A 24,606-nucleotide genomic window follows, 5' to 3' on the forward strand; every position below is an offset into this window, starting at 1 on the left:
ATTTTGGTCGTGCCTTACTGGCCAGAGTGGTTCCCCAACCTCATACAAGATATAGGAAATCCAATCCTACAACTTCCAAAGTGGCCAAATCTACTGATTCATCCACACACCAAGCAAGCACACAGAAACCCAACTATGTTTCAACTACACACATGGAGCGTATCACGACTTGCTTGAGGAAAAGAGGATATTCCACCAGAGCGGCCAAAGCAGAAACTTTAGCCTTACGCAGATCAACCCGTAACTTGTATGATGACAAGTGACAAAGTTTTGAGAAATACGCCCGGAATAAAGGCTTCACTGCAATAGAAGCAACACATCCTCAAGTGGCGGAATACCTTTGTCATCTTAGACAGACAAAACGATTGAACGGATCTACACTCTCTACATACCTAGCGGCCTTGAGCTCAGTTATCACAATGAAGACGGGTATAAAACTGACAAAAGTACCAGAGATACTGGCACTACTACGCTCATTCAAGTTGGAAGACCAACAAAGAAAATTCAAGGCGCCCGCTTGGGATCTCAACGTGGTTCTACAACATCTTACCAGCGAAGATTACAAACCACTAGAAAGGACATCATATGAGAAATTAACTCATAAAACACTGTTCCTCGTAGCCTTAGCTACAGCGGCAAGGATGTCAGAAATTCATGCTCTAGACTTCGAACGAACAAGATTTGACACGCATTGTGACACAGTGCATCTGGGTCTAAGATGGGATTTTATAGCAAAGAATCATCTGTCCGGTCAACCAGACAGACAATTCCATATCCCAGCACTTTCGTCGATATTAGGACCACAGGATACGCAAGACCAATCCTTATGTCCAGTCAGAGCATTGAAAATATATCTACAGAGGTCTAAATTGAGGAGATGAAAATTCAAGCGCCTTTTCATCCCTCTATCTACGGAGACACCTACAGAAGTCTCGCGTACAACCACATCAATATGGATGAGAGCCGTCATATTGAGAGCCTATAAAGCAGCAGGACTTGATCCTCCACGAGCCTCCAATCCTCATGAAGTCAGAGCACTGGCATCCACGCTAGCTCTGCATGGAAACTGCTCCATATCAACAATAATGGAGGGCTGTTTCTGGAGGTCGGAGACGGTGTTTGCCAACCACTACCTCAGAGTCATGGCTACAGAGGACGTCTCCGGCATACACCAGTTTGGGCCGCTTGTTGTAGCACAACAATTGACGGTACCTCAAAGGCGCTGAGATAAATCTCACCCTTTTGTCACGTGACTTGTAAAAGCCAACACTCAACAGAGTACGGTTTTAGAGTCCATGCGCACGTCTAGGACAGGCTAGCATGAGTGATAGACCCGGTACTTGTAAGGACTTACTTGTACACGAAGTAGGGTCACTTCTCCACTTGATGCATGCATCAAGAGATGGAGTCGTATAAAATCCACACAAAATGTCAGGAGAAGATTTCCAGGATAAATCTGACAAGCTGTGGTCCCCCACATTCATCAGAGGAAGCTGGAAGAAAGGACAAATGCCATTAGAAGTTCCCAAGGGGGTATAAGGACGTAAATCAGCAGAGAATCCAGAGTGGCTTGACCCACCACCGTTTCCGTCGGATTCTACAAGCAATTAAGCATGAGTCAGGATAAGGAAAAATATGTAATTTTCTGACTAAAATTGATAATTTTTCCTTATCCTGACTCATGCTTATTTGCTTGTCTTCTTCTTCTTTGCGAACTTAGTGGAACACTTGTATCTCCTTATTGAAGCTCCCTTCAATAAAAGCGTGCGTAAAATCACTAATCACTACTCACCAAGAGTTGTCCCTCCTTCCGTTTTCGCGGGAAACTGGCGCCACTGTTTCCCACATGCTTCACTCTCTCCTTCTTCGCCCAGTGAGCAGGTTGTGAGAGCGCCTGTGTCTCCTTACGGCACTATATCCTTTGATTATTTAGTTAGTTACCTCTATAAGTTTCTTATAGAGGTTTAGCTAGTATCCTTCATTAATATGGTTTGATAATTATTCATATTTCTTACTGTTTATTCACGGGTTATTCCGTGATTGTTCAGTAGTCTACGTTCATGAAAATCTGTTCCATATGCAAGTTACGTTTCTCTGCTGCTGACCTGCACCTAATATGCCCTAGTTGCACTGTACCATGTTCTTTCAGCTCACGTTGCAGTGTCTGCAAACCCTTATCAACTTGTGCATTTAATAAATATATACTTGGTGTTTTGAGACGTGCTGCTGATAGGTCGCGTAAGATTGTCCCAGTCATGGAGAACTCGGCTGAGTCCCTCACCGGTCTACTGCTGTCAGACGACCCCCTACCGTCTGGTGTTCAGCTAGAGTTTCCCTCGGAGGAGAGGTGGGGGACGCAGTCCGCCACCTCCAAGAAGAGACCTGCATCTCAAGACATCCCATCGTCGCAGCCCAAGACTAGGAAGTCGTCTACCACCCAGCGTAAACTGCGCACCCCTAGGGCAGCGTCCAACACCAAGGAGAAGTCACAGCCTGCTAGAACTTTCTCGGCCGAGATCGTTCCCGTCGCAGAACAGGGCCTTTATGATGATCAACCGATTATCATCCTGGACATTCATCACAAGAAACGACCGGTCTCAGCTACAGTGACTTCAGCTACAGTGACGTCAGCGCAGATCCATGGTCAACCCGATGTATCAACGCTGACAACAGATGATCGTCCCATAGGGCCCATCGCCACCAACGCAGATAGGGCAGCATTGGTACCACCGCAGACCTTCCCGGGCGACTTCATGCAGCAGTTCTCCCAGCAAATCATGGAAATGATGGAGCAACGCTACAGCCTGGAAAAGAGACAGTCTGCACAAGGTCCGAGCCTTCGCGAAGGCTCCAACGTAGACAACACATCTGAGGCACCTGCCACCAGCCAGACATCTACCAACATCACGAGGACCTTCGTGAAGGACGTCACAACTTCAACGGACCAGCCTCCGCAAAGATCGACACAGTCAACCCCTGTGGAGGACCAAGTGGATCAGCGTTCGCGAAAGACCTTCGCGAAGGGCTACACGATCTTCACCTACTACGGACTCAACGGTCACAGAAGCGTTCACGGAGGAGGAATCGTTCATCCCCGGAATATGACTCGGACCAGCCTTCCCAAGCGGACTCAGATGCCGTCAATCCCCAACTGCGGACTCAGATCAAAGAAGCTTCGCGAAGGCCTTCGCGAAGGACATCAACTACAGTATACAAGACATCTTTGTCCCATAGATCGTCAAGGGACTCACCAGGGCCTCGCGAACCTACAGGTCTCCCTACAGGCACAGTTCGTCAGGCCACTCACCACGTCGTTCCCCTCGCCGATCTCCTCACAGATCCCCACACAGGTCTTCGCGAAGGTCTCCGCGAAGGTGTCCACGTAGGTCTCCACACAGGTCACCATGACGTTCGCCCTACAAGTCTCCGCGCAGGTCTCCGCGCAGGTCTCCACGTAGATCGCCACGGTCACATAGGACTCCACCTAGTTCACCATCGGAGGAATATCAACATCCCATTCTCAGCACTCCGGTTACAGAAGATGATGGTGGCATCATTTTCTCAGACTCTGATATACGCTACTGGATGGCTAACGGGTTGGACTTGGCTTCTCCATCTAAAGATGATAATCTAGCGCACATTTATCTTATGAGAGATGACGACGTCGACACGCTCACTCTACCTCCGATCGATCCCATTGCAACGGTTTCACAGAACTTGGACACAGCTTTCAAGACAGCTACTAAAGCCCAAGTGCCACACTTACCACAGTTCAACGCCAGGAAGTTCTCCACGCATAATATGGACTCCTTCTTTAAAGCTCAGGATATTGACGACAACTTTAAAGTAATTAACGATGCCAAGGCCAAGTCTTACAAGATTGAGGACCGCAAGCTGGCTCAAGTAGAATCTATGACCAGAAGAATGTTCTTCAGCCTCAACAGATCTCGCACAGTCAACGAAACGCTCATCGCTAAGTTTCAAGACTCCACGGCGGAAGAAGACAGAATGATATACTCAGCCCTTCTCATGCAGAAGAAGGACCAACAGTTCTTGACTAATCACCTTTCATCCATCGCCCGCAGCATTAACTTTAGCTCGTCGTCAAGGTCTCCTTGCCTCCTGCAGTTGGAGTGAACAATTTACAGCGCCTCTATACACAGCCCCGTGGTCAACTCCTTCCATCTTCGATGGAGAAATCGACAGAGTTGCCGAGGAAGTCACTAAAGATTCAAGCGAAGTCTTAATGATTAAGTCCATGGACACTCTGGCCAACGTATTCAAGCATACAACTCAACGGTACTCGGGAAGATCCAAGTTTCCGGGATTACAGAGGGCACGTGACAAGAAAGTGGCCAGCTTCAGAGGCGGGAAGGACTCTTTTCGTCGCCCATTCGGCAACTACAGGGGAGGATCCGGGCGAGGCAGGGCACCCAGAGGCTCCCGGAATTATCGACGTTGAAAGACAGGTTCGGAACGACTGGAGTCTTCCACCCCCAGCCGTTCCTGTTTCGCATCAAACTACAGGCCGAACCACCGCTGACAGTCAACCCACACAAGTTCGACTGCTACATACAACAGATAGAGAAGTTACGAGAGGCTGTCTCATCTCTTCTAACCAAGCAGGCCATAGAAATTGTGGATCAAGTCAACATAGAACCAGGTTTCTACTCCCCAGTTTTCCCAGTGCCAAAGAAAAATTCCAAGGAAAAGTTCCGACTCATCTACAATATGAGCAAGTTCAACAGGGATTATCTAAGCAGACCTCCCAAGTTCCGCATGATACATCTATCTCAACTAATCCGTCTCGTCCGTCCGATGGACTACATGGCAAGCATAGATCTACAGGATGCCTACCTGCATATCCCGATACATCCCGACTCGAGAAAATACCTCAGATTTACACTAGACGGTCTACATTACCAATGGAGGGTCCTGCCATTTGGAATATCATGGGCCCCCTGGTTGTTTACAAGAGAAACAAAACCCGTAGTTATATATCTACATCATCGAGGGCTACGCAATGCATTCTACCTCGACGACGGGATTCAAGTAGATCAAGATCCAGACCATCTCAAACTACAACTGAATTTCACCATCAAGCTACTCACTCAGCTCGGTTGGTTAGTGAATCTACTCAAGTCGGACCTACAACCTACGCAGGACCTACAATTTCTAGGCATCAGATTTCTCACGAAGCAGAATCGTGTCATCGTACCAGAGGACCGATGGCTCAAGATTCAATAGACCATCCCTCAAGTCTTACTCTCTCCGTGGCCACTACGACAGTGGCAGAGTCTGTTGGGTCTCCTCACATCTGCACAAGACTTGACAGCCAGAGGCAGACTACAGCTACGCCCATTACAGATCCTCATCAATACTCATCTCGACGACCTACAACCATTCGGTCTACCGAATCACCTCAGACCTCATCTACTATGGTGGACCCGGAGGTCGAATGTTTGCGAAGGCACCTATTTAGCAGAGCCGGAATTCAAGACCCATCTTTGCGTAGACGCGTCACTCCAAGGTTGGGGAGCACATCTCGACAACCCTGTGGCATCCGGAATATGGAGTCAGGAGGAGAAATGTCTACATATCAACATGTTGGAGATGAAAGCAGCCATCAACGCCATACTCCATTGGAGCACGATTATACAGAATGCGCATCTCATGGTACACACAGACAACTCGATAGTGGCGTTTTATATAAACAAGCAAGACTCAACAAGATCATTGAACCTACTACATCACTGCTTTCAACTGTTCGACCTAATAGACGATCTGAACATCCATGTAAAAGCATGTCACATTCCAGGAGCCAAGAATGTCCTAGCAGACGCACTATCCCGTCCAGCTCTACCATCGACGACAGAGTGGATGCTCCATCCAGAGATATTCACACAGATCATAAAGGAAATAGGAGCTCCGTTAATAGACCTATTCGCCACACGCTTCAACAATCAGTTAACAACATTCGTCTCTCCAGTCCCAGATCCACGAGCGTGGGCAACGGACGCTCTCAGCATATCCTGGGAAGGCCTAAACGCGTACGCTTTTCCTCTGCCAGCGCTACTACCAAAGGTATTACAGAAAATCAGTCAGACAAAGGAGCCTCCAACTGATTTTGGTCGCGCCTTACTGGCCAGCGAGAACGTGGTTTCCCATTCTCATAAAAGAACTCGGACCACCAAATCTGCAACTACCACAGCGATCGAATCTACTAATACATCCTCACACAAAACAAGCGCACAGTTACCCAGAGGCATTCCAACTTCACGTGTGGACTGTATTAAGGCATGTTTAAACAAGAGAGGTTACTCAGCCAGAGCGGCGAAAGCGGTTACGCTTGCTTTACGCAATTCGACACGCAACTTGTACGGCGACAAATGGGGCAGTTTTGAGACTTACTTACGCTGCTAAAAAGGATTTACAGCTAGAAATGCTACACATCCTCAAGTGGCAGACTATCTTTGTCACCTACGACAAACCAAACATCTGAACGGTTCTACACTCTCAACATACCTAGCGACGTTGAGTTCAGTGATAACTATGAGGACGGGTGCAAAATTAACAAAGGTACCAGAGTGACTGGCCTTGCTACGCTCTTATAAATTGGAGGATCAGAAACAGAGATTTCACGCTCCGGCATGGGACCTCAACATTGTTCTCAAACATCTCACTAGTGACGTTTTCGAACCACTGGAAACGACATCAATCGAATTTCTGACACAGAAAACACTTTTCCTGTTAGCCCTAGCAACAGCAGCCAGGATGTCGGAAATTCATGCTCTAAATTACGAGAGAACAAGATTTGATGAAAATCAAAACATAGTGCACATGGGACTAAGATGGGATTTCATCGCCAAAAATCAACTGCCAGGTTAACCGGACAGACAATTCCACGTCCCTGCACTATCCTCCATACTCGGACCACACGATACGCTTGACCTATCCTTGTGTCCAGTGAGAGCACTAAGAATTTATCTACGACGATCCAGATTGATCACACGAAAATTTTAACGACTGTTCTTTCCCGATATCAACAGCGATACAGACGGAAGTCTCCCGTACTACAATATCAATCTGGATAAGAACTGTCATACTACGAGCCTACAAGGCTGCAGGACTCGATCCTCGAAGAGCCTCTAACCCTCACGAAATTAGAGCACTGGCATCAACACTCGCTCTACATGGGAATTGCTCGCTGAATACGATCATGGAGGGCCGTTTCTGGAAATCGGACATGGTGTTTGCTAACCACTACCTGAGAGATATCGCCACCGAGGACGTCTCAGGCATTCACCATTTCGGCCCTCTGGTTGTCGCACAGCAGTTGACAGTTCCCCACAGAAGGTGAGACGTTGTCTTGCCGTGTTTCTCATGACTGATCAAGCCTACACTCTAAAGAGTTTTGCTTCAGTATCTATGCACGTTTCAGAACTAGCATAAAGTGTTAAACCCAGTACTTGCAGTTACTAGTACTATGGGTCGATTTTTCATTTGGAATCATTCAATCCACATTTAAATGTTAACCAATATAGGACCAAAAGTTAACTATTGTGGTCCCCCCATTAATTGGCAGATGAAAGAACTCGTTTGTGTACAGCAGCAGGAATTAGCATAATTACAGTGCCATTATGAAGTTCCCGTAGGGGGGGTTATTTTGACGTAAATTCACTAATTAAAATCCTAAGTGCCTTTTTTCCCACCGCCTGATTCCGTCAGATTCTACAAGCAAATAAGCATGAGTCAGGATAAGAAAAAATATGTAATTTTTTTAATAAAATTGATATTTTATACTTATCCTGACTCATGAGGTAAGCCCTCCCAACCTCCCCACAAGACTTCCCTGTAAGTTCAAGTGTCGGGCTCGTATTCAGGAGAGAGTGAAGCATGTTGGAAACAGTGGCGCCAGTTTCCCCGCGTAAACGGGAGGAGGGACAACTCTTGGTGAGTAGTGATTAGTGATTTTACGCACGTTTTTATTGAAGGGAGCTTCAATAAGGAGATACAAGTGTTCCACTAAGTTCGCAAAGAAGAAGAAGACAAGCAAATAAGCATGAGTCAGGATAAGTATAAAATATCAATTTTATTCAAAAAATTACATTTTTATACTTATCCTGACTCATGAGGTTAGCCCTCCCAACCTCCCCTCATGGCACTCTGGATTTCCCTACAAATCCAAGTGTCAGGGCTCGAAATAACGGAGAGAGTGAACAAGCATGGCCGATCATGTGACCTTTTCGCGCCAAAAGATGGTTTCAAGGGAGGCAACTGGGGTGAGTGATTTTACGTCCACTTTTTTGAAGGGCGCTTCAAAAGGGGATCCAAGTGTTCCACTATAGTTCGCAAGAAGAAGAAGACAAGCAATTAAGCATGAGTCAGGATAAGTATAAAATATCAATTTTAGTCAGAAAATTACATTTTCAAACTCAACTGTGGTACATACATCCCTAAATTACTTCTATGTTTTAGATTCAGATAGCAAACAGCTAATATAAAATTATTGGGCATTAATTAGGTGTGAAAATGAAAGTTGTACTTGTTTGGAATGTAAACAAAGCAACATTCAGATTTTACAGTATTTATCATCAATTCTGACTGTGAAGCATTCTGACTGTTTCCCTTTATTTGGTCTTACAGTATTTATCATCAATTCTGGCTGTTGCCCTTTTTACAATCGAAACATAAAGAAGTATCTATTTCTGAAACCAGTTCCTCATTTATAGTTAATCTTCCTCTGATAAGGAATTTTATGTTCTATATCTGTGTATTTAATATAATAAAACTGTAGTCTATTTGTCAATCATATTTTGACCTCTCAGAATCAGGCATTCTTCACTGTTAATGGACACAAAGAATCATGACTTATTTGGTATCTGTGGTAACACCTTCCATGTGATCCCTTTGTTAATGGAAGTCTTTAATTCACTATTGAATTCCAGTAACAACTTAAAAAGAAAGAAAAACCGTCATCCAGAAAAGAAAATTTTGCCATTTCCTAGTTTGATCAAGTGGCCCGTCTTCATCTAAGAAATCTAGAGAGAGACCGGTGAGGAAGGCACGCAGATTGTCATGGTCCCATACGGAGCATGAAGATTTCCTAGATGTGCTCAGATTCTTATCCTAGTGAGAACCTCAAATGTTTGTTTCACCCGCCGGATGCGGTTCACCAAACATCAGGCCTACAGTTGCATAAGGAGTAGTGGTCATGCAACATTCGCCAATCCTGTGAAAACCTTCAACGAGCCCTTCAGATGCGGCGACCCCCTCTACAGATTTTACGGATGTTCCTAAATGTACATCGGCCATATGTTCGATGATTTCACCTTCAACGAACCCTCAGGACCAATCTCTGTGGATGATGACTGCTCTACCCTCAACTACTTATGCGTATCCTGATAGGATGAACCCTCCCATGATTGATCATCGAATACCTCTCCCGAACTGACCCTTAGGTTTGTCGATACTAGTTAGTTCGGGCGATCCTACTTTACATTTGGTGCAGGCATCTGGTTCTTTTGCAGCCTACCATACCTGTATCGTGGGACCACTCCCAAGACACTCAGCCGCATCAAAACTTAGATCAAACAGATGCAACAATCGGGCGCTGTACTGTTACTTGACCACAAGCTTTGCCTCCGAGCTCACCGACTGCTCCAGTTACAGTTTGCTGAACCTCCGCCTTCCCCACATACTGATCTCTGGTCATGTCCCCCGCTTTTGGATGAGTTAATATATTCCCCTTTGCCCCAAACGGAACAATTCCTCTTTTTTGAGGAAAGGGATGCAAAGGGCAATAATTTTCATGGCAGACAGAGGAGACAAAACAGACCCTTCTTCGGCAGAGGTGGTCGCTACCGCTTAAAGCGGCGACTGTGCAAGATATTCGCCCCAACTGGGACCTTCCACCCAAGTTGTCCCGATCCTAGACTCACTGGTAGGCAGAAGACTTGGTGTATTTGCTTGCAACTGAACTATTTTGTAAGACCCCTTCATCGTGATCCTTGCTCAGTCAGGGTTACAAGCTTCCGATCACAGGAGCCAGACATACCGGCTCTTCTTTGTATGTAAAGAATATCATCAATCATCTGCTGACACTCTATCTCGATCAGGTCAGCCGTCTCCAACCAAGTGAAAGATACACCCACAAATCTTCAGATCAATTTGTCTCCCAATCACCAACCCTCAGATAGACATGTTTGTGACCAGATTCAACAATCAGCTACCCAGATTTGTATCACCAGTCTCAGAAGCACTGGCGTGGGATCAGGACGCTCTAGCAATCTCATGGGAGAACCTACATGCCTAAGCATTTCCACCACCAGCCCTGGTACCTGGAGTGTTAAATCCTACATCCTTCATTCGCAGAGTCCGTGTTACCTTGTAAAAGTGAATAAAGATGTATGGAACTCCATTGTTCATCTTCATTTTACTTTCCCTTGGGCATAGATCTACCTCACCTAGTTGTACACTAGGGCATTGCAGTACAGTCATCACTGATTTGAGTTCATTATAGACTGAGAGACCAGTCTTGTACTATGATACAGGGGTGATCCTCTACTCTAGCGAGCAATTATGTCAATGGTGTGTGAATACCAAATTCCAGTGCATTTTGATGCGTTCGGCTCCTAAGTTGCCATACACATCCTTGATCAAGCTTAAGCAAAGGAGCGAGGGTCATATATCGTTTGTCCCTTTCTTCTGTATGGTGATCGCGGGGATTATTTCGAAGCAGGGGCTGTCCAGATTAGAGTCGCAAGATTTTTATTCACTGCGCCTTATTGGAAACCGGGATGAGGCATGGCATACAGGTTGAGCTCCGCATTTGTCCTTTGACAAATGTACGGCGGAAAACCACATTGACTCGGGAGCACCCACTCCCTGGGAGGTTTTATACTGAGTAAGTCAAGGGTTTTTTGAGGAGCAACCCATCACAAGCATAGGAGTTATGTAGTCAATCAGGAGATTGTACTTGTAACAGGCCTACTTGTGCATCTTCATCAAATCTCCACGGTTGTTATTTGAATTACAGTCACAGGGTAATCGGTTAGGTCCCATACTGTCCACATCCCAAACTGCCAACAAAAATATTGTAGGCAGCGTGGGAAATGATTTTTTGCCCTGTAGAATAATGGGACAGCCCAATTATCAATGAAGAAGGGGTGCGTCGTTTGGAGTAACGGGTAATTTAGGGGGATTATATTAGTAATGATGGCACCGTGATGATACATGCTGTGTGCATCTGTTTCTGTGAGTCTTATCATCCAATAAAGATTACAAGACATGTACAATGATATTGTTTCATTTTGTTATGGGAAGCAGTTAACATGCTTATATTGTAATCTCCAAAGCAGGATTAGCTTAATCCTATTTAATCAAATTGGGTAGGCTTGTTCTAACTATGTTGTTATAGGCTTTGTCTGTCTTTGTCAGATTATGTCTAAAAACATGGTAAGGACTAAATTGTTGAGAAGATCTTATCTTCTCAGTTAATTAAACTATAATTGGAAGGGGAGCCAACTGCATCCATCACACAATGGCAAATGTTCAGCGCGTTGAATTCATCATTTCTGAAGCAGGAGGACAGCGAGTTTTCTTTGCTGGGTACCGATATCGCCTCAATGTCAGACGACAGACCACAACACATTGGGAGTGTGTACATTCTGCATGCTAAGGTCACTGTTCTACAACTGGAGACTTCGTGAAATCAACAACACCACACAACCATGTTCCAGTGGAATCTGAAGACGAGATTCGACTCCTTAGCAGGCTGCAACAGTGTGTACAGCAGGACGTCACATCCATTCGGTAGCTGTACGATGAAGAGTTGTCCGAGGTTGCCGACCCAGCGTCTTTACGATCATTCTCGAGTGTAAAGTCCTCCCTCTACCGGCACAGAAGCAAAGTCCTACCAAACCTACCCAAGTCTCTAGCTGATGTTCAACTCGAAGGACCATGGATTCAGACAAAAGATGGACAGCAATTCCTGTGCATTGATGATGGTGATGACGACAAGATACTGGCTTTTGCTTCAGAGGACATGCTAAACATGCTCCACCATGCTGATAAGTGGTATATGGATGGAACTTTCTATGTTGCACCAGCCCTATGGAACCAGCTGTATGTCATTCACTGTATGGTGAATGGGGATATGTATCCATGTGTGCATGCGCCTGTTGCCAAATCATACGAGGGTTACCTATGTCAGACTATTCATGTTGTTGAATGTTGTTAGGGACAAAGTAGGGGTTGAACTTGCACTCAGTGAAATCCAAATAGACTTTGAGGTGTCAGCCATCAGGGCAGTGGAGGAAATCTATGAGGAGTGTGAGGTGTGTGGATGCTTCTTCCACTTCACTCAGGCTGTGTGGCGAAATGTGGCTGAGAAAGGACTGACAAACGACTACAAGGACATCCCACAGGTGCAGGCCCATGTCAGGAGAGCAGCTGCCCTTCCACTACTTCCACGGGACATGGTGCAGGACAATTGGATCGTTGCCATGGACGAAGACCCAGAGTCAGAGAAGGTCAGGAACTTCAACAACTACGTCATGAGTTCATGGGTGGACTATGAGGCACGTTTTCCGGTACGGATCTGGACACAGTATGAAAACTTTGGACTGCGGACTAATAACCACCTCGAGGGGTGGCACCTGAAGCTGAAAAACCTTATTGCCAAAGCCCACCCAAGGATCTACCTCTTTATCTCCAACATCAAGAAAATCGAAGCCATAGACAAAGCTTAACGTGCTCAGCTCGACTGTGGTGCCCTCACGCAAGTGTGTTTACAGAGAGCTTGATGCCAGACTTTTGAGACTAAAGGCCTGCCATCTGACAGTGGGATAAGTGCAGTACATGAGATAGGATGTGTTTAAAAATTTGAAAATTTGAACTATAAATTGTATATTTATGATACTTATCCTATCTCATGTGATGGATTCCCGCCTGTCCATTCCCACTACACAGATTACAACTGGTGCTCCAAGGATCACATGACCATCCAGAGGGCATGCTGCATGCCTTTCAGAAGCTTCCCAGAGGATAATATGTGAGATAGGATAAGTGTTATAAATATGCAATTTATGGTTAAAAATTTTCAATTTTCATCAATTCAGCACAATTAGTCAACATTATTTCAAGGAATAGATCAATGATAATTTTTCCTTATCCTGACTCATGCTTAATTGCTTGTCTTCTTCTACTTGCGAACTATAGTGGAACACTTGAATCCCCTTTTGAAGCTCCCTTCAAAAAAGTGGACGTAAAATCACTCACCCCAGTTGCCTCCCTTGAAACCATCTTTTGGCGCGAAAAGGTCACATGATCGGCCATGCTTGTTCACTCTCTCCTTCTTCGCCCTAATGGACGGTTGTGAGAGCGCCTGAGTCCCCTATACGGCATATATCCTTTGAATTTTAGGCTGTTATACTAAATTAGGCTGTATAAGGGCTTTATCAAGGATTTACCAGCAATATGGTTTGAAATTTATTCTAAATTTGTCCGTTTTTCACGTTGTTGACAACATGTCTCAACTTGTTTACATTTCATGAAGACTTGCATTTCTTGCAGGTTTCGATTGTCGACTGCTGATCCGCATTTACAATGTCCTAACTACACTTCTATATGTTCTTCCAGCCTCCGCTGTAAACTTTGTCAGCATTTATCTCAAAATGAATTTTGTAATTATTTATATTCTGTTCATAGACGTGCCAAGGACAAATTGAGACGACAGTTATTAGTCATGTCTCAACAGGGTGAATGCGCTAATAACCGTTGGTTGTTGTCTGTCGAGGTACACCATTCCAGTGTGCTGCCGGTGACGTCTGCTGAGCAGAGAATTGAGGGTTCCGGCCTTAGGAAAAGATCGTCTTCGACTCAACAATCCTCGTTGCAGTCTAAGAAGACCAGGACGTCGTCTGCTGCGAAGACTAAGACGTCTTCAGACAAGTCTACAGTCAAGTCGTCGATGGGGGCAGCGAAGAAGTTGAGATCCTTCGCTGCAGATATCAACCCATCGGACGAAGCAGACGTGTACGATGAGCAGCCGATCCTCATCCCTGAAGTACCGACCAGGAAGAAGACAAGGTCTTCTTCAACACTGACGTCTGCAACTATATCAATGCAGTCAGACGGCCTATCTGCGCAGACTGCAACTACCAGAGAGGACAGGCAGTCCTTAGATGACACTCAACATTATCTGATGCGGCGTCATCTGTACAGCAACAGCAGTTCTCAGCGCAGACCTTCAACCCGGGCATCTTTATGCAGCAGTTTACCCAGCAGATGATGGACCTGATGGAACGTAGGTTCACTCAGGAGAAGACTGCAGAGAAGCAGACGAATCTGCAAGGAGGATGAACATCGTCTACACCTCAGCGGGATGAAGGACGAAACCTGTGTGAAGAAAACGTTCGTGAAGGGAATGCCCAGGATGACAACAACGATCGTGACGAATCTTGCGAAGGCATTCACAGAAGGACCACTGGAACCAACAACCAAGAAAGAACGCCTGCTACAGACGAGGAGCATTCGTGAAGGCATCGCAGATCACCTTCATCCTCGGACTCAGACAAGCACCAGAGGTCTACGCGTTCACCACGCAGAAGAGATTATACGCCTTCACGAAGGCATACAACTTACAGAGACAGGTCACATTGTGCAGATCCTCGGCAAGATCTTCATGGTCGTCACCACGCAGATACAGATCACCTAGTACATCTCCAATTAGGCATTCACAACCACTAGACGTACCTTCTTCGGATTAGCCAGGTCAAGGGCCATCAACGAAACCCTAATTGCGTAGTTTGCAAACTCTTCTTCTGAAGAAGATCGGATGATCTGCTCAGCCTTATTAACCCAAAAGAAAGACCAACAGTTCATGTCAGAACACCTAGCGTCTACATCGGGGGGATTAACACTGCTACAAAGACAAGGTCTACTATCAGCCTGTAAATGGAGTGAGAAGTTTACCAAAGCACTGTTCAGAGCTCCATGGGCAGCAACGAATATCTTCGCAGGAGAAATTGAGGACGTGGCTAAAGAAGTTACGAAGGAGTCCAGAGAAGTGATGATGATCAAGTCAATTGATACACTGGCCACCGTTATCAGACAGACATCACAACGCTACTCTGGCAAATCTAAATTTGCAGGGATACAGAGAGCTAGAGACAAGAAATACGGCACTTCCAAGGGATATAAGGATTCTTTTCGTTGCCCCACCGGAGCTCCTAGAGGTAACCCCGGAAGAGGCAGAGGATTCAGAGGTGCCAGGAACTTTAGACGTTGATGGACAGGGTCGGAACGACTGGAGTCATCCACCCCCAGCCGTTCCCATACAACCCTCACCAGTGGGTGGACGCCTTCAACTTTACTGGAAGAATTGGGGAATTCGACAAGACGATTATGTATCCCAGATACTACACAGAGGTTACAAGATAGAACTGCAAGTGGTTCCACCTTTAACAAGCACTCCTCAGATGTACAACTATGCTACTGATCAGAAGGAGAAACTACTCTACTCAACAAGAAGGCAATCGAAGAAATACAAATCGTCACACCAGGTTTCTACTCCCCGATTTTTCTGGTCCCAAAGAAAAACTCCAAGGAAAAGTTCCGACTGATTTACAACATGAAAAAGTTCAACCAGGATTATCTAAGAAAGCCCGCAAGATTCAAAATGGTACATCTTCCACAACTCCGACAGATTATCCGTCCGTCAGATTATCTAGCCAGCATAGATCTACAGGATGCGTATCTTCACATCCCAATACATCAGGACTCAAGGAAGTACCTACGATTCCTGTTCAACGGACGTCACTACCAGTGGAGGGTACTACCGTTTGGAATATCGTCGGCCCCCTGGTTGTTTACTCGAGTGACAAAGCCCATCGTCAGTTACCTACATCATCAAGGTCTATGCAGTGCGTTTTACCTCGACGACGGGATTCAAGCTCATCAAGATCTCAATCTACTCAGACGGCAACTGACGATTAAGCTACTCACTCAACTAGGATGGTTAGTAAATCAGTCCCGGGAGGACCGTTGGATCAAGATACAACAGATGAAATCGCAAACACTACTCTCTCGGTTACCACTACGAGAGTGGCAGAGTCTATTGGTCTCCTCACATCAGCACAAGATATGACACGCAGAGGCAGATTACTGTTGCGCCCACTACAAGTGTTTGTCAACGATCATCTAGACAGTCTGGATCCATTCGTCCTACCGAACGAGCTGAAACCATACCTATTATGGTGGACACAGAAGTCGAATGTCTGCGCAGGAACCTACTTAGCAGAGCCGGGATCCAACACACATCTCTACGCAGATGCGTCCCACCAAGGATGGGGAGCTCACTTAAACAACAAAGTGGCATCGGGAAAGTGGTCGAATCAGGAGCAGAAGCTATACATCAACATGCTAGAGTTGAAAGCAGTCATAAACGCCTTACTACACTGGTCCAGCATACTAAGGAACGCTCAACTGATGATCCATACGGACAACTCCACAGTGGCGTTCTACATCAACAAACAAGGGTCAACAAGGTCAAGAAGCATGTTGGACCTCAGCTTTCAACTATTCAGCATAGTAGACAACCTGAACATCGACATAAAAGCGTCACTCATTCCCGGAGCCAGAAATGTGATAGCAGACGCCCTATCCTGTCCTATGAATCCGTCACCGATGGAATGGATGCTACACCCAGAGGCATTCAAGGACATCATTCGGACAATAGGATCCCCACTGGTAGATTTGTTCGCAACCAAGTTCAACAAACAACTACCAACATTCGTCTCTCCGGTCCCAGATCCTCAAGCATGGGCAACGGACGCCTTGAGCATATCGTGAGAAGGACTAAATGCGTACGCGTTCCCTCCACCGGCACTAATACTGAAGGTATTACAGAAAATCAAAATGACGAACAAGTTACAACTGATTTTGGTCGTGCCTTACTGGCCAGAGTGGTTCCCCAACCTCATACAAGATATAGGAAATCCAATCCTACAACTTCCAAAGTGGCCAAATCTACTGATTCATCCACACACCAAGCAAGCACACAGAAACCCAACTATGTTTCAACTACACACATGGAGCGTATCACGACTTGCTTGAGGAAAAGAGGATATTCCACCAGAGCGGCCAAAGCAGAAACTTTAGCCTTACGCAGATCAACCCGTAACTTGTATGATGACAAGTGACAAAGTTTTGAGAAATACGCTCGCGGAATAAAGGCTTCACTGCAATAGAAGCAACACATCCTCAAGTGGCGGAATACCTTTGTCATCTTAGACAGACAAAACGATTGAACGGATCTACACTCTCTACATACCTAGCGGCCTTGAGCTCAGTTTTCACAATGAAGACGGGTATAAAACTGACAAAAGTACCAGAGATACTGGCACTACTACGCTCATTCAAGTTGGAAGACCAACAAAGAAAATTCAAGGCGCCCGCTTGGGATCTCAACGTGGTTCTACAACATCTTACCAGCGAAGATTACGAACCACTAGAAAGGATATCATATGAAAAAATTAACTCATAAAACACTGTTCCTCGTAGCCTTAGCTACAGCGGCAAGGATGTCAGAAATTCATGCTCTAGACTTCGAACGAACAAGATTTGACACGCATCTTGACACAGTGCATCTGGGACTAAGATGGGATTTTATAGCAAAGAATCAACTGTCCGGTCAACCAGACAGACAATTCCATATCCCAGCACTTTCGTCGATATTAGGACCACAGGATACGCAAGACCGATCCTTATGGCCAGTCAGAGCATTGAAAATATATCTACAGAGGTCTAAATTTAGGAGACGAAAATTCAAGCGCCTTTTCATCCCTCTATCTACGGAGACACCTACAGAAGTCTCGCGTACAACCATATCAATATGGATGAGAGCCGTCATATTGAGAGCCTATAAAGCAGCAGGACTTGATCCTCCACGAGCCTCTAATCCTCATGAAGTCAGAGCACTGGCATCCACGCTAGCTCTGCATGGAAACTGCTCCATATCAATAATAATGGAGGGCTGTTTCTGGAGATCGGAGACGGTGTTTGCCAACCACTACCTCAGAGACATGACTACAGAGGACGTCTCTGGCATACACCAGTTTGGGCCGCTTGTTGTAGCACAACAATTGACGGTACCTTAAAGGCGCTGAGATAAATCTCACCCTTTTGTCACGTGACTTGTAAAAGCCAACACTCAACAGAGTATGGTGTTAGACTCCATGTGCACGTCTAGGACAGGCTAGCATGAGTGATAGACCCGGTACTTGTAAGGACTTACTTGTACACGAAGTAGGGTCACTTCTCCACTTGATGCATGCATCAAGAGATGGAGTCGTATAAAATCCACACAAAATGTCAGGAGAAGATTTCCAGGATAAATCTGACAAGCTGTGGTCCCCCACATTCATCAGAGGAAGCTGGAAGAAAGGACAAATGCCATTAGAAGTTCCCAAGGGGGTATAAGGACATAAATCAGCAGAGAATCCAGAGTGGCTTGACCCACCACCATTTCCATCGGATTCTACAAGCAATTAAGCATGAGTCAGGATAAGAAAAAATATGTAATTTTCTGACTAAAATTGATATTTTATACTTATCCTGACTCATGAGGTTAGCCCTCCCAACCTCCCCTCATGGCACTCTGGATTTCCCTGCAAATCCAAGTGTCAGGGCTCGAAATAATGGAGAGAGTGAACAAGCATGGCCGATCATGTGACCTTTTCGCGCCAAAAGATGGTTTCAAGGGAGGCAACTGGGGTGAGTGATTTTACGTCCACTTTTTTGAAGGGCGCTTCAAAAGGGGATTCAAGTGTTCCACTATAGTTCACAAGAAGAAGAAGACAAGCAATTAAGCATGAGTCAGGATAAGTATAAAATATCAATTTTAGTGAGAAAATTACATTTTTGTTCAAGTTGTACAATGCTTGGAAAAACAAATGTTGAGAGCTGAATAAATCAATTTGATCAAAATGACACATGCTTTAGTTGATAGGTCCTTGAATAACAAAGAGGAGAAGTGCTTGTTGTGATTTGATCTCATGAAATTGTCCCGAGGCACCCTATATAATGACATATTCCATTAAGTCAACAGTATCTCATACAGCAGTATATACACTTTAGACAGTTAAAGATTATGTGGAAAATTGTTGGTATACCATGCTGTTATGGCTATGTTTTCATGCATGTAGACCCGTGAAGATCCGGGTTAGAGTATTGATCTTCAGTAACCCATGCTGTCTTAAGAGGCAACTAACGGGATCGGGTGGTCCGACTCGCTGACTTGGTTAACACATGTCATCGGTTCCCAATTGCGTAGCTCGATGCTCATGCTGTTGATCGCTGGATTATCTGGTCCAGACTTGATTATTTACAGACCGCCGCCATATAGCTGGAATATTGCTGAGTGCGGCGTAAAACTAAACACACTCACTCACTCATGCATATACTAGATTTGATACAAGTCAAATACAATCAGAATAGTTTTCCTATGGGTGGGTGACTTAAGATTTTGTCTAGTATCTGGTATTTTCATTTTTGTAAATGAAAGGTTTTACAATCCACAATGGTATTGCAGTAGTCAAAGAAGTCACAAGTTGTCCCTTTCCTCAGTTACCACTTGAAAGCGAGTATGTTTTTGCGCAATGTTTCAGCAATATCACTTTAGGGAAATCCAAAAATGTGCGTCCACATTGTAACCATGTAGAGAATAGAAAAGAGATTGTTTATGAGATGAGACCATTCGAAGGTGTGACATTCATTGTTGCAGGTTTACACAGGAGTGAGCAAGCAAGGCTTCCTTCAGCCACAAACACTGGCTGATTTTGATATAGTCATTACCACATATGAAACTCTCAGGAAGGAAATTGATTATGTGGACTTGCCACACAGTAACAGTAAGTACATACTTTGGTGAGCAGAGAACCTGAATAGACAGTAGTTATCACAATGACACACATATATATATATATGAATGCTAGTTCATTGGTCACGCCTAGCAGTTATGGATGATGAACTTAATGTGAGTGACAGAGGGATGAGATACGTGTCTGGTAGAGTTCGCCGGAAGTAGTCCATTGACAGAAGTGACATATAGAAGGACATGACAAAAAGTGGTGTGTAACGTCCAGTTGGCCACTGATGATGTCCACAGCACTGCGGGTTCCGTCCTGTGGCCATGTACATGGCAATTTGTGGAGGAATGCTAGGTACGAACTGGTACAGATAGAAGGTGTCAGTGTCTGGTACAGATAGAAGGTGTCAGTGTCTGGTACAGATAGATGGGATCAGTGTCTGGTACAGATAGAAGGTGTCAGTGTCTGGTACAGATAGAAGGTGTCAGTGTCTGGTACAGATAGAAGGTGTCAGTGTCTGGTACCGATAGAAGGTGTCAGTGTCTGGTACAGATAGAAGGTGTCAGTGTCTGGTACATATAGAAGTTATCAGTGTCTGGTATAGATAGACGGTGTCGTGTCTGGTACAGAAAGAAGGTGTCAGTGTCTGATACAGATAGAAGGTGTCAGTGTCTGGTATAGATAGATGGGATCAGTGTCTAGTGCAGATAGACGGTGTCAGTGTCTAGTATAGATAGAAGGTGTCAGTGTCTGGTATAGATAGATGGAGTCAGTGTCTGGTACAGATAGAAGGTGTCAGTGTCTGGTATAGATAGAAGGGGTCAGTGTCTGGTACAGATAGACGGTGTCAGTGTCTAGTACAGATAGACGGTGTCAGTGTCTGGTATAGATAGATGGAGTCAGTGTCTGGTACAAATAGAAAGGGTCCTGGTACAGATAGAAGGTGTCAGTGTCTAGTACAGATAGACGGTGTCAGTGTCTGGTACAGATAGAAGGTGTCAGTGTCTGGTACAGATAGAAGGTGTCAGTGTCTAGTACAGGCAGATGGTGTCAGTGTCTGGTACAGATGGACAGTGTCAGTGTCTGGTATAGATAGACAGTGTCAGTGTCTGGTGCAGACAGAAGGGCCAGTGTCTGGTACAGACAGATGGAGAGAGTGTCTGGTACAGATAGAAGGTGTCAGTGTCTGCTACAGATAGGAGGTATCAGTGTCTAGTACAGATAGAAGGTGTCAGTGTCTGGTACAGATAGAGGCTGTCAGTGTCTGGTACAGATATAGGGGGTCAGTGTCTGGTACAGATAGAAGGGATCAGTGTCTAGTACAGATAGAAGGGTGCAGTGTCTGGTACAGATAGAGGGTGTCAGTGTCTAGTACAGATAGAAGGGATCAGTGTCTGGTACAGAGAGAAGTGAGCAGTGTCTGGTACAGATAGAAGGGGTCAGTGTCTGGTACAGATAGAAGGGATCAGTGTCTGGTACAGATAGACAGTGTCAGTGTCTGGCACAGATAGAAGGGATCAGTGTCTAGTACAGATAGAAGGGAGCAGTGTCTGGTACAGATAGATGGTGTCAGTGTCTAGTACAGATAGACGGTGTCAGTGTCTAGTACAGATAGAAGGGTCAGTGTCTGGTACAGATAAAAGGGGTCAGTGTCTGGTACAGATAGATTGGGTCAGTGTCTGGTACAGATAGAAGGAATCAGTGTCTAGTACAGATAGATAGGATCAGTCTCTGGTACAGATAGACGGTGTCAGTGTCTGGTACAGATAGAAGGGATCAGTGTCTAGTGCAGATAGATGGGATCAGTGTCTAGTTCAGATAGACGGTGTCAGTGTCTAGTACAGATAGAAGGCATTAGTTTCTGGTATAGGTACAAGGTGTCAGTGTCTAGTACAGATAGAAGGGATCAGTGTCTGGTACAGATAGAAGGGGCCAGTGTCTAGTACAGACAGAAGAGATCAGTGTCTGGTACAGATAGACGCTGTCAGTGTCTAGTACAGATAAAAGGGGTCAGTGTCTGGTACAGATATATGGGATCAGCGTCTGGTTGATAGATGGTGTCAGTGTCTAGTACAGATAGAATTGGTCAGTGTCCGGTACAGAGAGAAGGGATCATGGTACAGATAGAAGGGGTCAGTGTCTTGTACATATAGACGGTGTCAGTGTCTGGTACAGATAGATGGTGTCAGTCTCTGGTACAGATAGAAGGGATCAGTGTCTGGTACTGATAGACGCTGTCAGTGTCTGGTACAAATAGGAGGGATCAGTGTCTGGTACAGATAGAAGGTGTCAGTGTCTAGTACAGATAAATGGGGTCAGTGTCTGGTACATATCAAAGGGGTCAGTGTCTGGTACAGATAGAAGGGATCAGTGTCTAGTACAGATAAATGGGATCAGTCTCTAGTACAGATAGAAGGGATCAGTATCTGGTACAGATAGAAGGGATCAGTGTCTAGTACAGATAGATGGGATCAGTGTCTAGTTCAGATAGACAGTGTCAGTGTCTAGTACAGATAGAAGGCATTAGTGTCTGTTATAGATACAAGGTATCAGTGTCTGGTACAGATACAAGGGATCAGTGTCTGGTACAGATAGAAGGGATCAGTGTCTGGTACAGACAGAAGAGATCAGTGTCTGGTACAGATAGACACTGTCAGTGTCTGTTACAGATAGACGGGATCAGGGTCTAGTACAGATAGACGGTGTCAGTGTCTAGTACAGATAGACGGGGTCAGTGTCTGTTACAGATAGACGGTGTCAACGTTTGGTACAGATAGATGGGTTCAGTGTCTAGTACAGATAAAAGGGGTCAGTGTCTGGTACAGATATATGGGATCAGCGTCTAGTACAGATAGACGGTGTCAGTGTCTAGTGCAGATAGAATTGGTCAGTGTCTGGTACAGATAGAAGGGATCATGGTACAGATAGAAGGGGTCAGTGTCTTGTACAGATAGACGGTGTCAGTGTCTGGTACAGATAGATGGTGTCAGTCTCTGGTACAGATGGAAGGGATCAGTGTCTGGTACTGATAGACGGTGTCAGTGTCTGGTACAAATAGAAGGATCAGTGTCTTGTACAGATAGACGGTGTCAGTGTCTGGTACAGATAGATGGGGTCAGTGTCTGGTACAGATCAAAGGGGTCAGTGTCTGGTACAGATAGAAGGGATCAGTGTCTGGTACAGATAGAAGGGATCAGTGTCTAGTACAGATAGAAGGGTGCAGTGTCTGGTACAGATAGAGGGTGTCAGTGTCTAGTACAGATAGAAGGGATCAGTGTCTGGTACAGATAGAAGTGAGCAGTGTCTGGTACAGATAGATGGTGTCAGTCTCTGGTACAGATAGAAGGGATCAGTGTCTGGTACTGATAGACGGTGTCAGTGTCTGGTACAAATAGAAGGGATCAGTGTCAGGCACAGATAGACGGTGTCAGTGTCTAGTACAAATAGAAGGAATCAGTGTCTGGTACAGATAGACAGTGTCAGTGTGTAGTACAGATAGAAGGGATCAGTGTCTAGTACAGATAGAAGGGAGCAGTGTCTGGTACAGATAAATGGGGTCAGTGTCTGGTACAGATAGAAGGGATCATGGTACAGATAGAAGGGATCAGTGTCTGGTACAGATAGAAGGGATCAGTGTCTGGTACAGATAGAAGGGGTGAGTGTCTGGTACAGATAGAAGGGATCAGTGTCAGGTACAGATAGACAGTGTCAGTGTCTGGTACAGATAGAAGGGATCAGTGTCTGGTACAGATAGAAGGGATCAGTGTCTGGTACAGATAGAAGGGATCAGTGTCTGGTACAGATAGACAGTGTCAGTGTGTAGTACAGATAGAAGGGATCAGTGTCTAGTACAGATAGAAGGGAGCAGTGTCTGGTACAGATAGATGGGGTCAGTGTCTGTGTCTAGTACAGATAGACGATGTCAGTGTCTGGTACAGATAGAAGGGGTCAGTGTCTGGTACAGATAGAAGGGATCAGTGTCTTGTACAGATAGACAGTGTCAGTGTGTAGTACAGATAGAAGGGATCAGTGTCTAGTACAGATAGAAGGGAGCAGTGTCTGGTACAGATAGATGGGGTCAGTGTCTGTGTCTGGTACAGATAGATGATGTCAGTGTCTAGTACAGATAGAAGGGTCAGTGTCTGGTACAGATAGAAGGGATCAGTGTCTGGTACAGATAGATTGGGTCAGTGTCTGGTACAGATAGAAGGGATCAGTGTCTAGTACAGATAGATAGGATCAGTCTCTGGTACAGATAGAAGGGTTCAGTGTCTGGTACAGATAGAAGGGATCAGTGTCTAGTGCAGATAGATGGGATCAGTGTCTAGTTCAGATAGACGATGTCAGTGTCTGGTACAGATAGAAGGGGTCAGTGTCTGGTACAGATAGAAGGGATCAGTGTCTGGTACAGATAGTGTCAGTGTGTAGTACAGATAGAAGGGATCAGTGTCTAGTACAGATAGAAGGGAGCAGTGTCTGGTACAGATAGATGGGGTCAGTGTCTGTGTCTGGTACAGATAGACGATGTCAGTGTCTAGTACAGATAGAAGGGTCAGTGTCTGGTACAGATAGAAGGGATCAGTGTCTGGTACAGATAGATTGGGTCAGTGTCTGGTACAGATAGAAGGGATCAGTGTCTAGTACAGATAGAAGGGATCAGTCTCTGGTACAGATAGAAGGGTTCAGTGTCTGGTACAGATAGAAGGGATCAGTGTCTAGTGCAGATAGATGGGAT

General features: G+C 45.3%; 1 protein-coding gene across 1 annotated transcript in view; it reads left to right on the plus strand.

Annotated features, from left to right (window-relative positions):
- Positions 1 to 24,606, plus strand: part of LOC124270432 (E3 ubiquitin-protein ligase SHPRH-like) — a 146,864-nt gene that overhangs the window by 90,443 nt on the left and 31,815 nt on the right. The window contains exon 9 of the mRNA XM_046705467.1: positions 19,787 to 19,913. Within this exon, the coding sequence (XP_046561423.1) occupies positions 19,787 to 19,913 (127 nt within the window). The remainder of the gene's footprint in view (positions 1 to 19,786; positions 19,914 to 24,606) is intronic.

The sequence above is a fragment of the Haliotis rubra genome, unplaced genomic scaffold (assembly GCF_003918875.1).
Source record: "Haliotis rubra isolate DU_JTF1 unplaced genomic scaffold, ASM391887v1 Scf1518, whole genome shotgun sequence".
Classification (NCBI taxonomy): domain Eukaryota; kingdom Metazoa; phylum Mollusca; class Gastropoda; order Lepetellida; family Haliotidae; genus Haliotis; species Haliotis rubra.